The sequence below is a fragment of the Mustelus asterias genome, chromosome 10 (genome assembly GCF_964213995.1).
Source record: "Mustelus asterias chromosome 10, sMusAst1.hap1.1, whole genome shotgun sequence".
Classification (NCBI taxonomy): domain Eukaryota; kingdom Metazoa; phylum Chordata; class Chondrichthyes; order Carcharhiniformes; family Triakidae; genus Mustelus; species Mustelus asterias.
In genome coordinates, this window is record NC_135810.1 from 85,186,146 (window position 1) to 85,198,578 (window position 12,433).

At 41.1% G+C, this 12,433-nt stretch overlaps 1 protein-coding gene across 2 annotated transcripts in view; it reads left to right on the forward strand.

Moving 5' to 3' along the window:
- Nucleotides 1-12,433, forward strand: part of zmym2 (zinc finger, MYM-type 2) — a 114,390-nt gene that overhangs the window by 83,881 nt on the left and 18,076 nt on the right. For both annotated transcript variants that reach the window (XM_078222086.1, XM_078222088.1), the window contains 4 exons: nucleotides 41-212; nucleotides 3,300-3,434; nucleotides 5,797-5,891; nucleotides 6,356-6,530. In XM_078222086.1, the coding sequence (XP_078078212.1) occupies nucleotides 41-212; nucleotides 3,300-3,434; nucleotides 5,797-5,891; nucleotides 6,356-6,530 (577 nt within the window). The remainder of the gene's footprint in view (nucleotides 1-40; nucleotides 213-3,299; nucleotides 3,435-5,796; nucleotides 5,892-6,355; nucleotides 6,531-12,433) is intronic.

The window sequence follows — 12,433 nt, forward strand, 5'->3', positions numbered from 1 at the left end:
CACAAGATATGCAACAATTAATGAAATATGTCTGGAGCAGGTACCTGTTCCAGTGTTTCTGCCTACTACTCTAGGGGATGCCGAGAAGATAGTTGAAACAATAGAAGATCTAAAAAGGAAGGTCCCTTCAAATCCAATTGAAGCTGACATACTTGCTATGGCAGAGATAATAGCTGAAGCAGAAAGGAATCCTGTATCTATGGAATTCTGTGGTAAGATTTAATACTTGTTTGAAAGGGCGAAGGAAATGGGAAAGGATGCAGTGTATAATTAGTGTTTCCATAGGTGGTTCTGGATACTTGGAATAAAATTGGAACAGCAGTTTAAATTGCATTACTGGGTTTGCAGCTTTACATCCTGGGCATTCTTGTTGTGTTATGTAATGTAGCCCCAGAACTGCAAAATGCTACTCCAGCTGTAGCCTAACCATTGTTTGTACAATTCCCAACATTAGTTTTCTTTCTTCCATGTTGATCCTTCTGTGTATTTTTTAATCTTTCATGAGATGTGGGAGTCACTGGCTGGGCCAATATTTATTGCCAATCCCTAATTCCCCTAGGGGGACGTTTAAGAATCTACCACATTGTTATGGATCTGGAATCATATATAGGCCAGACCAGGTAAGGACAGCAGATTGCCTTCCCTAAAGGACATAAGTGAACAAGATGGGTTTTTATAACAATTGACAATGGTTTCATGCTCATCATTGACTTTTTTAAATTCCAGACTTTTATTCAACTCCAATTTCATCATCTGCCAAGGTGGGATTTGAACCCAGGTACTCGGAGAATTACCCAGGCTCCAGTGATAATACCCCTATGCCACTACCTCCTCAAATAATATAAAATCGAGTCCCATTTATCTCTTGCGTACTCTCTACTTGCTCTCAATTTTAACCATTAAGAATGAAGCATTGGAGTTGTGTGGTTTGCATGAATATTGATACTTCTGACATTTTGGTTAAAATGCCTAACCGCAGAGGATGGCATTTATTTGCAAATATAGACCTACAAAAAGAGATGGTGACTTTATTGATGCACCCTGGCTTGGAGATTAATTAACGCTTGGGATCCCATGATCATTAAATTCAATAATGTTGTCAAAGCTAAGAATAAAAATAACTATGTTGAGGGAACTCAAGGCAATATAAATGGTACAATTTTAAAGAAGGTGCAGGAACCTGGAGGTTTCACATGAACACATTGAAATTGACAGGAGCAGTTGATAGGATGTTTTTTTAAAAATGACTTTATAAATAGAGGCATGAGTGCAAAAGCAGTGAGGTTATGATGAGCAAATACAAGTCACTGGTTAGGCATCAGCCTAGGAATGCTGGCGTCACTCTATATAGTGCCACAACCAGTTGATATTGAATTTAAATCTGGCAATCCCCCATCATTCCAACACACCTGGTACTTTGTTATACCTGAACAAGCAATTGCACGTTTCAAAGTGCTCTAATGGTTAACTATGTCTTCCAAAGGAACCAAGTTGCAAATGATAATGTTACAGACTTAAAGAATGTTGTTATAGGTATGTTTTCCTGCAGTTTTGTGAACCACATTGAAGGTTGAGTATTGAAGGAAACAAGCAACTTTGTAGGTTCCCTGATTTCAAAGTTGATTATAGAAAATGTTTGCGAAAGAATCAGGTACAATGAGAACGTTTAAAGAAATATCTGAAATCCATGAAAATGAATTGGATTACATTGTGCCCTTTTTTGTTTAAAAAATTTCTATGTTTCCATGTTGCGAAAATTTATAACCTCTGTTAAGGAAATCCTGTTACTAGCAGTGCTTCTCATCCAACTGCAAATCTAAAATAGAGAGAAATCAGAGCAACAATCTTTTCCTGCCATTTTTAATGCATGTTGCTCTATTATGAGGAGGCAAATGGTACTTGAAATACAGGTTGTAGCGATACAGTAGCCTGGTTTTTATGACTTGCAATCAGTCAAACTTATCTGGGTCCTATGGTCTTCCCACTGTTCAAAATGCAAAGCTTTGATGCTGGTTGTGAAGATGACAACATTGTGGACAGCAAAAATTACCTGGAATCCCAAAAATCTGTGGAGAGGGAAAGAGAAATTGAGCAACTATAGAGAGAGTTCATGATGGCCTGCAGTGTGCGCTGTTGTACAATGTGTTTTGTTCTGGGAGTTGGGCAGCTTTTGTACTTCTCCCTGAGAACTGTGCTTTCCCTCACTGAAGCTGTCATTTAGCAGTGTGAGAGTCAGTGGCTGAAATAGGTTTAGTTTTTATTATTTTTATAATTTGTGTATTGTAGAAAAACTGTAGTTAGCTGTTAATACAATGTTTTTGTTGAATCAGTGATATCTATTTGGTGTGTCTCATTGCAGTCAATATAGTAAAATGTCATTGTGCTCGTTTTTATGAATTCTTTTGGGCTTTGTAAAACTGAGACGCTCAACTCGAGTAGCTGCAATAGCATTTACAAACAGTGAGCATCCGTCACAAGATCGAGTACTATGTGATCAAATTGCCAGGAACATGTCAAATCAGTTTTGATATTGGATTAACCCCAAAAGCATACAGCGTCAAACTGCTGAGTTCAGGGAAAGCCAGGTCCACATATGGTCAACAGACTGTGGTTAAAAGCACTTCTGCAGGCCACAACTAGCAAGGCATGGATTTAAAATGTACTTGGCTGAATGTGAGCCCAGAAGGAACAGGCCACTACTTCTCTCTTGATCCCAGCCATGAAACAGCCTCCATTACTGTCACTACCCTCCTGGTCATCCCTTTTCTCAATCCCCTTTGAAGACTTGCTTGAGAGTCACTACTGGTGTCACACCAACCCAATTATCCGAGTCAGCGAACTGCTTGGTAATGCTCATTTGAAGGCAAGGGCTGTACACTGTATGCCATCTGCTGGATGCATTCTAATTTCTAGTCCCTGTTTTCCAGTTTCTTCCTAGCATCTTGTTGAGGAGTTGATTATCAGAAACTTGAGAACAAGTTTCCCACCTAACCTTTCACTTGCTTTTAGTGTACATCCAACAAGGAAGTTAAGAAAACGAGCATTGTCTGACCCAATTCTTTTTCTTGTTGCACTACATTTTCCTTCTTCTGAACCATTTGACTGGGTTTCATTGTGGAAAATTTTGACTTGAATTTCGCAACAGCATTCCATCTGTATATAAAAGAAAAGAAAATTTCAAGAAACCTGGTATGCTTACTATGTCACCTGAAAATGGTTCAAAAGCACATAGAAGTGTATAATTTAGTCTTAATAAACTGCAGCATCTATGTTGAATTATTGTGAAAATCTGTTCTTAGGTATTGACAACGATGAGAATGGTGAAAGTTTCTTGGATGTTTTTGGGACCATTAAAGATGATTTGGAAGAGCAATCCAATATGCCGAGTAATCAGTACGAACTTGCACTGGACTTGGAGATTGATTTTCCAAGAAGTAGGTTCCTTAATTAAGAAAAGATGCACTAATTATAAATACTTTATTTTCAAACATGCCTTTATTTAAATAGGTAAGATTATTTTCTCCTAAATTTCATTTGTGTTGCAAGCAAATGATTTGAGGTGCAATTATGAATGCTGCAAGTTTCTATCTGCTCAACCAGATTGATTAGGTTAAAAAAGTAAGAATGATAATCCAAACTAGAAGGCATTCATGAATTCTTCTGTCAGATCAACGCAGAAAAATGTAAAAGGAATGCATTTTGGAAATTAGAATGAAAAGAAATGCCTTAATATTAAAATTGTACATTGTGCAGAGTAGAGGAGGTACAGGTTTGCATACAACACTGGGTATTAAAGGTAGTTGGTTAAGTAGAGAGGGAACATAAATGGACAAACCAAGGTCTTTAGCTTTAGGAATAGTGATTTTAGATTGCAAAAGTACTGTTGAACTTGTACAAGTCGTGCATTAGGCTGGAATGTCAGTAATCTATACAGAATTGAATACTGAAATATTTAGAAGCATGTGAAATACACGGCATGGAACAGAATCATTGGTGTAGAGTTTTTTAGTCATGGAGAGCAACTTGAGAAGTTGAGCTTTTTATAGTAGACCTGATGATGTCCTTCAATATTATGAAGGGTTAATGATTGACAAATTAAATGGTGATTTATTTTTCCTTTCCGGTACCAGAAATGGTATTGGGAAGGCAGAAATTTAAGATGATTATAAAACAAATTAATGTGTGTCAGAACAGATTCTTCAAATAGAACTAATGTGGATTTCTCTGCTATTAAAAGAATCTATTCGAACAGAGTGAGTAAAATAGTAACTTAACAGCGTAGACTTATTCATTCAAGGGATGTGGGTGTTGCCGACTGGGCCAGCATTTATTGCTGATCCCTAATTGCCTTTGAGAAGGTGGTGAGCTGTTTTCTTGAATAAAGTAAAGTTTATTTACTAGTCACAAGTAGGCTTACATTCACACTGTAATGAAGATACTGTAAAAATCCCCTAGTCGCCATACTCCAGCACCTGTTCGGGTACACTGAGGGAGAATTTAGCATGGCCAGTTCATCTAATTTGCACATCTTTGGACTGCGGGAGGAAACTGGAGCACCAGGAATAAACCCACGCTGACACAGGGAGAATGTGCAAACTTCACACAGACAGTGACCCAAGCCGGGAATCAAACCTGGGTCCCTGGCGCTGTGAGGCAGCACTGCTAACCAGCACTGCTAACCACTGTGCCACCGTGCTGCCCCATGCTGCAGTTCATGTGGCATAGGTACACCCACAGTCCTGTCGGGGAGGGAGTTCCAGGATTTTGATCCAGCAACAGTGAAGGAACATACTGCACCAAATAATTTGTTTCAATGCATTCTGTCAAGTAACAAATGATTGCGAAGTCTGTTAGAGTAGCCAATTAACTTCTTATGAAATCTCCACTTGCTGTCTGAGTGAAGCTGAGATCTGAATATTTCTGATGGCAGGGTTTCCCTTCCAGCCATCCGAAGAGTCCCCTCCAACTCTGACTGCCCTGCAGCCATTTTATGCTCGAATGAACATTAATTGGCTGCAGGCAGGGCTTCCACCCCTCAGTTGGGCAGAGGTTTCAACTTGGAGCACTGCCAATTATTCTGTTTGGCCGGCAGCTCTCTCGCCTCTGCAGCAACAGGAGCTGTAGTGGTCAAAAATGGAAGTGCCTCAACCTTCCAGAGCCTAATTTCCAAGACCAGACAGCAAGGTAAGGGCAAGGGAAGGCCTGGTTGGTTGGGGAGTGGGCAGTTGCGGTTTCAGAGGAGAGGCTGGGTGGGGAGAGTAGTCCAGCAGCCAATTGGACTTTGGAATGGGAGGTCATGGAGGATGGTTCCCAAAGTCGGAAGGAGACTTCTGATAATTGACAACTTGAAGTCTCAATTGGGGCCAAGGGTGAATGGCCCATCCAAGGGCTTGTTCACTCCAGTGTAGGATTGCTGTGAGATAGGGGCAAGTGGGAACATAGAGGGAATGTCATTCTTCACCATGATACTCTGCCCCTTCCCTGTCTGAAACCCCACTGGCAAGAGAGCATGAAATTCAAGCCCAAGAAAATAAGAGAAATGTTCATCTGGATCCTCGCACTTTTTCATTAACGGTTAAAGATGCTTAATTACTGACATGCTTGGAAACTCATTTGATTTCTGGATATTAAAATATAAATATAGAGACAACCATCTGGCTAAAACAGCAGTGGGGCAAAATTCATGAAGGGCATGTGTCCAAATGATTTCTGTGCCATAGGATTGGTGATGTCTATAGTATTTTTTCTGGTAAGATCATCCATTATGTACACTCAGAGGGATTTGTATTTTAACAGCTGCAGAAGAGTTGGATACTGAGAGTGAATATCTGTTACCTCCAGTATTTGGAGAAGAATATGAAGAGCAGCCTAGACCACAATCTAGACGAAAGGTATGGGGGATATTTTCTTCAAACTAGTCAAAAGTTTTTCATGTTTTATAATTTAACATGAAAGTTTAACTTCACAATCTTTTTAACATTATAGTTAAAAGTGCAATTTTAATTTTCTATATATAAGCTTCACTATCTAGTTCAAGGAAACTTTGCCCCAGTTAGCTATATGTATTACTATCAATATATCCAGATTTTCTTTGTCTCTGCATCGTCTTTGCCTCATTATTTTATTGTGTCAAATATCCTACACTGTTAAGAAGGCGGAATGATGTTACTTTCACATTAATTAACAAATTGCAGATTTTTGTGGCGTGATCTATACTTTGTAAACTGTCATTTGTGCATTTACTGGGTAGAGCTAACTCAGACATTTATTAGATCAGTATTCTGTGTGTGATGACTCTTGCCCTGAAGCACCAAATTATTTTCTGTAATGTCACTGATAAGTTCTACTTTCATAGGGTGCAAAGCAGAAGGCACTTTCTGACAGTCATTCTCAAGATGGTAGCCTTGTCACTCCTGAGATTGGTTTTACATTAAGTTACATTTATGGTATAAACGCATGGAAGCATTGGATTGTAACCAAGAAAACAAAAAGTGAGGATACCGTCGAAATGGATGGATTTAACTCTGCTTGTAAGTTGCATCATTTTTGGTCAAATATTTCACACCTTCATAATCTTCGGTGACATATTTTGAGTGAGCATGATAGATGAGCTGCATCTCAGTCTACAAGCTGATAGCCTGGTAGGAAAGCGAGAGAGAAAAGGATACTGAAAAACATGAACATTAAATAAGAAACAACCCAAGAAGTAAAAGAAGAAATGAGAAACAATAGTAAGAGAACAAAGCAATGGGAATGAATCAAAGAAAAGGAAAATAATCAAATTGGCGGGGGAGTGGGGGGGAGGTGGGGGTGGTGGTCAAGAGAATGCAAAAATAAAAGCTAATGTTTTGGAAACCAAGTACTAATGTGTATATTTACACTTTACAAATATTGCAGTGATTGACCCATGTATTGACAGTAACTACAATGAATCAGGAATGGGAAATCATTCCTACATCATAACTAGCCAGCTTCTTTCGGTGGTTATGGTCATTATAAACAAAATTATTTTAAAAAATTCGTTCATTCTGAAATATTATACTGGGCTGATGATTTCCCTGTCACTACTGCTATAGCAGTGAAACTGGACTGATATGAATTTCTACATGTATACTCTGCTTTAAAGCTGTGAGATAGGTTCTTGATTAATAAGGGGATCAGGGGTTATGGGGATAAGAAAGATATCAGCCACAGAACATTACAGCGCAGTACAGGCCCTTCGGCCCTTGATGTTGCGCCGACCTGTGAAACCAATCTAAGGCCCCTCTAACCTACACTATTCCAATATCATCCATATGTTTATCCAATGACCATTTAAATGCCCTTAATGTTGGCGAGTCCACTACTACTGCAGGCAGTGCATTCCACGCCCTTACTACTCTCTGAGTAAAGAACCTACCTCTGACATCTGTCCTATATCTATCACCCCTCAATTTAAAGCTATGTCCCCTCGTGCTAGTTATCCCTATCTGAGGAAAAAGACTCTCACAATCCACTCTATCTAATCCTCTGATCGTCCTGTATGCCTCTATTAAGTAATCTCTTAACCACCTTCTCTCCAACGAAAACAACCTCAAGTCCCTCAGCCTTTCCTCATAAGACCTTCCCACCGTACCAGGCAACATCCTGGTAAATCTCCTCTGCACCCTTTCCAATGCTTCCACATCCTTCCTATATTGCGGCGACCAGAACTGTACACAATACTCCAAGTGCGGCCGCACCAGAGCTTTGTACAGCTGCAACATGATCTCCTGGCTCCGAAACTCAGTCCCTCTACCAATAAAAGCTAACACACCGTACGCCGCCTTAACAACCCTATCAACCTGGGTGCCAACTTTCAGGGATCTATGCACATGGACACCGAGATCTCTCTGCTCATCCACACTACCAAGTATCTTACCATTAGCCCAGTACTCTGTAATCCTGTTACTCCTTCCAAAGTGAATCACCTCACACTTTTCCGCATTAAACTCCATTTGCCACCTCTCAGCCCAGCCCTGCAGCTTATCTATGTCCCTCTGTAACCTGCAACAACCTTCAGCACTGTCCACAACTCCACCGACTTTAGTGTCATCTGCAAATTTACTAACCCATCCTTCCACGCCCTCATCCAGGTCATTTATAAAAATGACAATCAGCAGTGGCCCCAAAACAGATCCTTGCGTTACACCACTAGTAACTGAACTCCAGGATGAACGTTTCCCATCAACCACCACCCTCTGTTTTCTTACAGCTAGCCAATTCCTGATCCAAACCGCTAAATCACCCTCAATCCCATGCGTCCATATTTTCTGCAATAGCTTACCCTGGGGAACCTTATCAAACGCTTTACTGAAATCCATATACATCACATCAACTGCTTTTCCCTCATCCACCTCTTTGGTCACCTTCTCAAAGAACTCAAAAAGGTTTGTGAGGCATGACCTACCCTTCACAAAACCGTGTTGACTATCCCTAATCAAATTATTCCTTTCTAGATGATTATAAATCCTATCTCTTATAATCCTTTCCAAAACTTTGCTCACGACAGAAGTAAGGCTCACTGGTCTATAATTACCAGGGTTGTCTCTACTCCCCTTCTTGAACAAGGGGACAACATTCGCTATCCTCCAGTCTTCTGGCACTATTCCTGTAGACAATGACGACATAAAGATCAAAGCCAAAGGCTCTGCAATCTCCTCCCTAGCCTCCCAGAGAATCCTCGGATAAATCCCATCCGGCCCAGGGGACTTATCTATTTTCACACTTTCCAGAATTGATAACACCTCCTCCTTATTAACCTCAATCCCGTCTAGTCCAATAGCCTGTATCTCAGTATTCTCCTCGACAAGATTTGTCTTTTTCTTACGTGAATACTGACGAAAAATATTTATTTAGCGCCTCTCCTATCTCTTCAGACTCCACGCACAACTTCCCACTACTGTCCTTGACTGGCCCTAATCTTACCCTAGTCATTCTTTTATTCCTGACATACCTGTAGAAAGCTTTAGGGTTTTCCTTGATCCTACCTGCCAAAGACTTCTCATGTCCCCTCCTGGCTCCTCTTAACTCTCTCTTAAGGTCTTTCCTGGCTAACTTGTAACTCTCAAGCGCCCTAACTCAGCCTTCACGTCTCATCTTTACATAAGTCGTCTCCTTCCTCTTCACGAGATTCAACTTCTTTAGTAAACCATGGTTCCCTCGCTCGACCACTTCCTCCCTGCCTGACAGGTACACACGCAGTAGCTGTTCCTTGAACAAGCTCCACATTTCAATTGTGCCCATCCTCTGCAGTTTCCTTCCCCAACCTATGCATCCTAAATCTCGCCTAATCTCATCATAATTTCCTTTCCCCCAGCTATAATTCTTGCCCTTTGGTATATACCTATCCCTTTCCATCACTAAAGTAAACGTAACCGAATTGTGGTCACTATCACCAAAGTGCTCACCTACCTCCAAATCTAACACCTGGTCTGATTCATTACCCAGTACCAAATCCAATGTGGCCTCGCCTCTTGTTGGCCTATCTACATACTGTGTCAGGAAACCCTCCTGCACACACTGGACAAAAACTGACCCCTCTAAAGTACTCGAACTATAGCTTTTCCAGTCAATATTTGTAAAGTTAAAGTCCCCCCTAACAACTACCCTCTTTCTTTTGCTCCTATCCAGAATCATCCTTGCAATCCTTTCCTCTACATCTCTGGAACTTTTTGGAGACCTATAGAAAACTCCCAACAGGGTGACCTCTCCTTTCCTGTTTCTAACCTCAGCCCATACTACCTCAGTAGACGAGTCCTCATCAAACATCCTTTCTGCCACCGTAATACTGTCCTTGACTAACAATGCCACACCTCCCCCTCTTTTACCACCTGCCCTGCTCTTACTGAAACATCTAAACCCCGGAACCTGCAACAGTCATTCCTGTCCCTGCTCTATCCATGTCTCTGAGATGGCCACAACATCGAAGTCCCAGGTACCAACCCATGCTGCAAGTTCACCCACCTTATTCCAGATGCTCCTGGCGTTGAAGTATACACACTTCAAACCACCTTCCTGCCTACCAGTACACTCCTGCGACCTTGAAACCTTATCCATGACCTCACTACTCTCAACCTCCTGTACACTGGAGCTACAATTCAGGTTCCCAACCCCCTGCTGAATTAGTTTAAACCCTCCCGAAGAGAATTTCCCCCCCAGGATATTGGTACCCCTCTGGTTCAGGTGTAGACCATCCCTTTTGTAGAGGTCCTAACATCCCCAGAATGAGCCCCAATTGTCCAGGTATCTGAATCCCCCCCTCCTGCACCATCCCTGAAGCCACGTGTTCAACTGCTCTCTCTCCCTATTCCTCTCCTCACTATCACGTGGCACGGGTAACAAACCAGAGATAACTGTTTGTTCTAGCCCTAAGCTTCCATCCTAACTCCCTGAATTTCTGCCTTACATCCCCATCCCTTTTCCTACCTATGTCTTGGGTGCCTATGTGAACCACGACTTGGGGCTGGTCCCCCTCCCCCTTAAAGATCCCATGATTGAATGGCGGAGCAGACTCGATGGGCCGAGTGGCCTAATTCTGCTCCTATCTTTTATGGTCTTATGGAATGGTAAATTTAATTTTTACATACAGAAGTTAATTTATGTTTTGTAATTCAACTTTTTTTCAAATTCATTTTTAGCATCATCTTGATAATTTTTCAGTATATGAATTCTCTGGAACTTGGTTAGTGACACATGTTGCCAATACAAACACAAATTTCTGATTTAAGCTTTCAAGTATTCAAAGAGTTAAATTTAATCTCTCGTACTGAGACAGCAGTCCAACAATATGCACTGATCTAATTTTAATGCAAACAACTCACAAGATATTTCGTAAATGGGGATAATCTATGGGTTGAAAGGGAGAAATTAGGAGAGGAAAGCCGAACTTGGTTCAAGAGATGCTTTTTAAAGGTGAACAATTCAAAGTCAGAGAGAAACTTTGTGTCCAATTCTGCGGCTGACCACTCAGCCATGACCCAATGCCAGAATAGTTTGGAATAGCCCAGCACATCTGTGCAGAAGATGAGGCTGAGTATTCGCTACAATCTTCAAGCAGAAGTGCTGAGTAGATGATCCATCTCTCCCTCCTCCAGAGGTCCCCATCAGCACAGATGTCGGTCTTCAGCCAATTCGATTCACTCCACGTTATATCAAGAAACAGCTGAAGGCACTGGATACTGCAAAGGCAATGGGCCCTGACAATATTTCAGAAGTAGTGTTGTAGGTTTGTGCTCTGGAACTTGTCGCATCCCTAGCCAAGCTGTTCCAGTACAGCTGCAACACTGGCATCCACCCAGCAATGAGGAAAATTGTTCAGGTATGTCCTTTATACAAGAAACAGGACAAATCCAACCCAGCCAATTACCACCCCGTCAGTGTACTCTCGATCATCAGCAAAGTGATGGAAGGTGTCATCAGCAGCTCTTAGCAATAATCTGCTCACAGATGCTCAGTTTGTGTATTGCCAGGGTCACTCAGCCCCTGACTTCATTCCAACCTTGGTTCAAACATGGACAAAAGAGCTGAATGCCAGAGGTGAGGTGAGAGTGAATGCCCTTGACATCAAAGCAGCATTTGACTGAGTATGGCATCAAGAAACCTGAGCAAAACTGGAGTCAATGGGAATCAAGAAAATTTCTCTGCTGGTTGGAGTCATACCTAGCATGAAAAAAGATGGTTGTGGTGGTTGGAGGTTAATCAGCTCACATCCAGGACATTATTGTTTCTAACGGCTTCCTGTACTAGCACACCAGGTGTTCCTCAGGATAGTGTCCTCAGCCCAAAATTATCTTCAGTTGCTTCATCGATCACCTTCCTTCCATCATGAGGTTAGAAGAACATAAGGGATGTTTGCTGATGAATGAACAATGTTCAGTATCATTTGCAACTTCTCAGATACTGAAGCAGTCCTTGTCTAAATGCAGCAAGACCTGGACAATGCTTGGGCTGAAAAATGACAAACCACACACTGACCCATTGTCAACAAGAGAAGATCGAACCATCATCCCTTGACATTCAATGGCATTACCACTGCAGAGTATGTAAATGAAGATGTGCCAAAACGCGAAAGTCCTACTGTTGTTTATTGATTCATTTCAACTTGTGCAGTGGAAAGGAACATGTGAAGGTTAATAACTTCTGATCTCCAACAATAGAAGAAATTAGAGTTCTTCGCTGCATTAAAAAGCTCACAAAGCACAAACACTTCTTCTTTATTCAGTGAGATATAATGTAATCAGCTATAAAATGCAATGTTACAATACTTGTCTATTGCAATAAAGAAGTTCAACACACAAGAATCTTTCTTAAACAATGCATCATCATATTGAAAATCAAGCATGCTGTTGCCAAGTGTTAGCCGTTAACCAAAGTACTTAAATAAACTCAAAACAACATTATTTAGATTAATTAG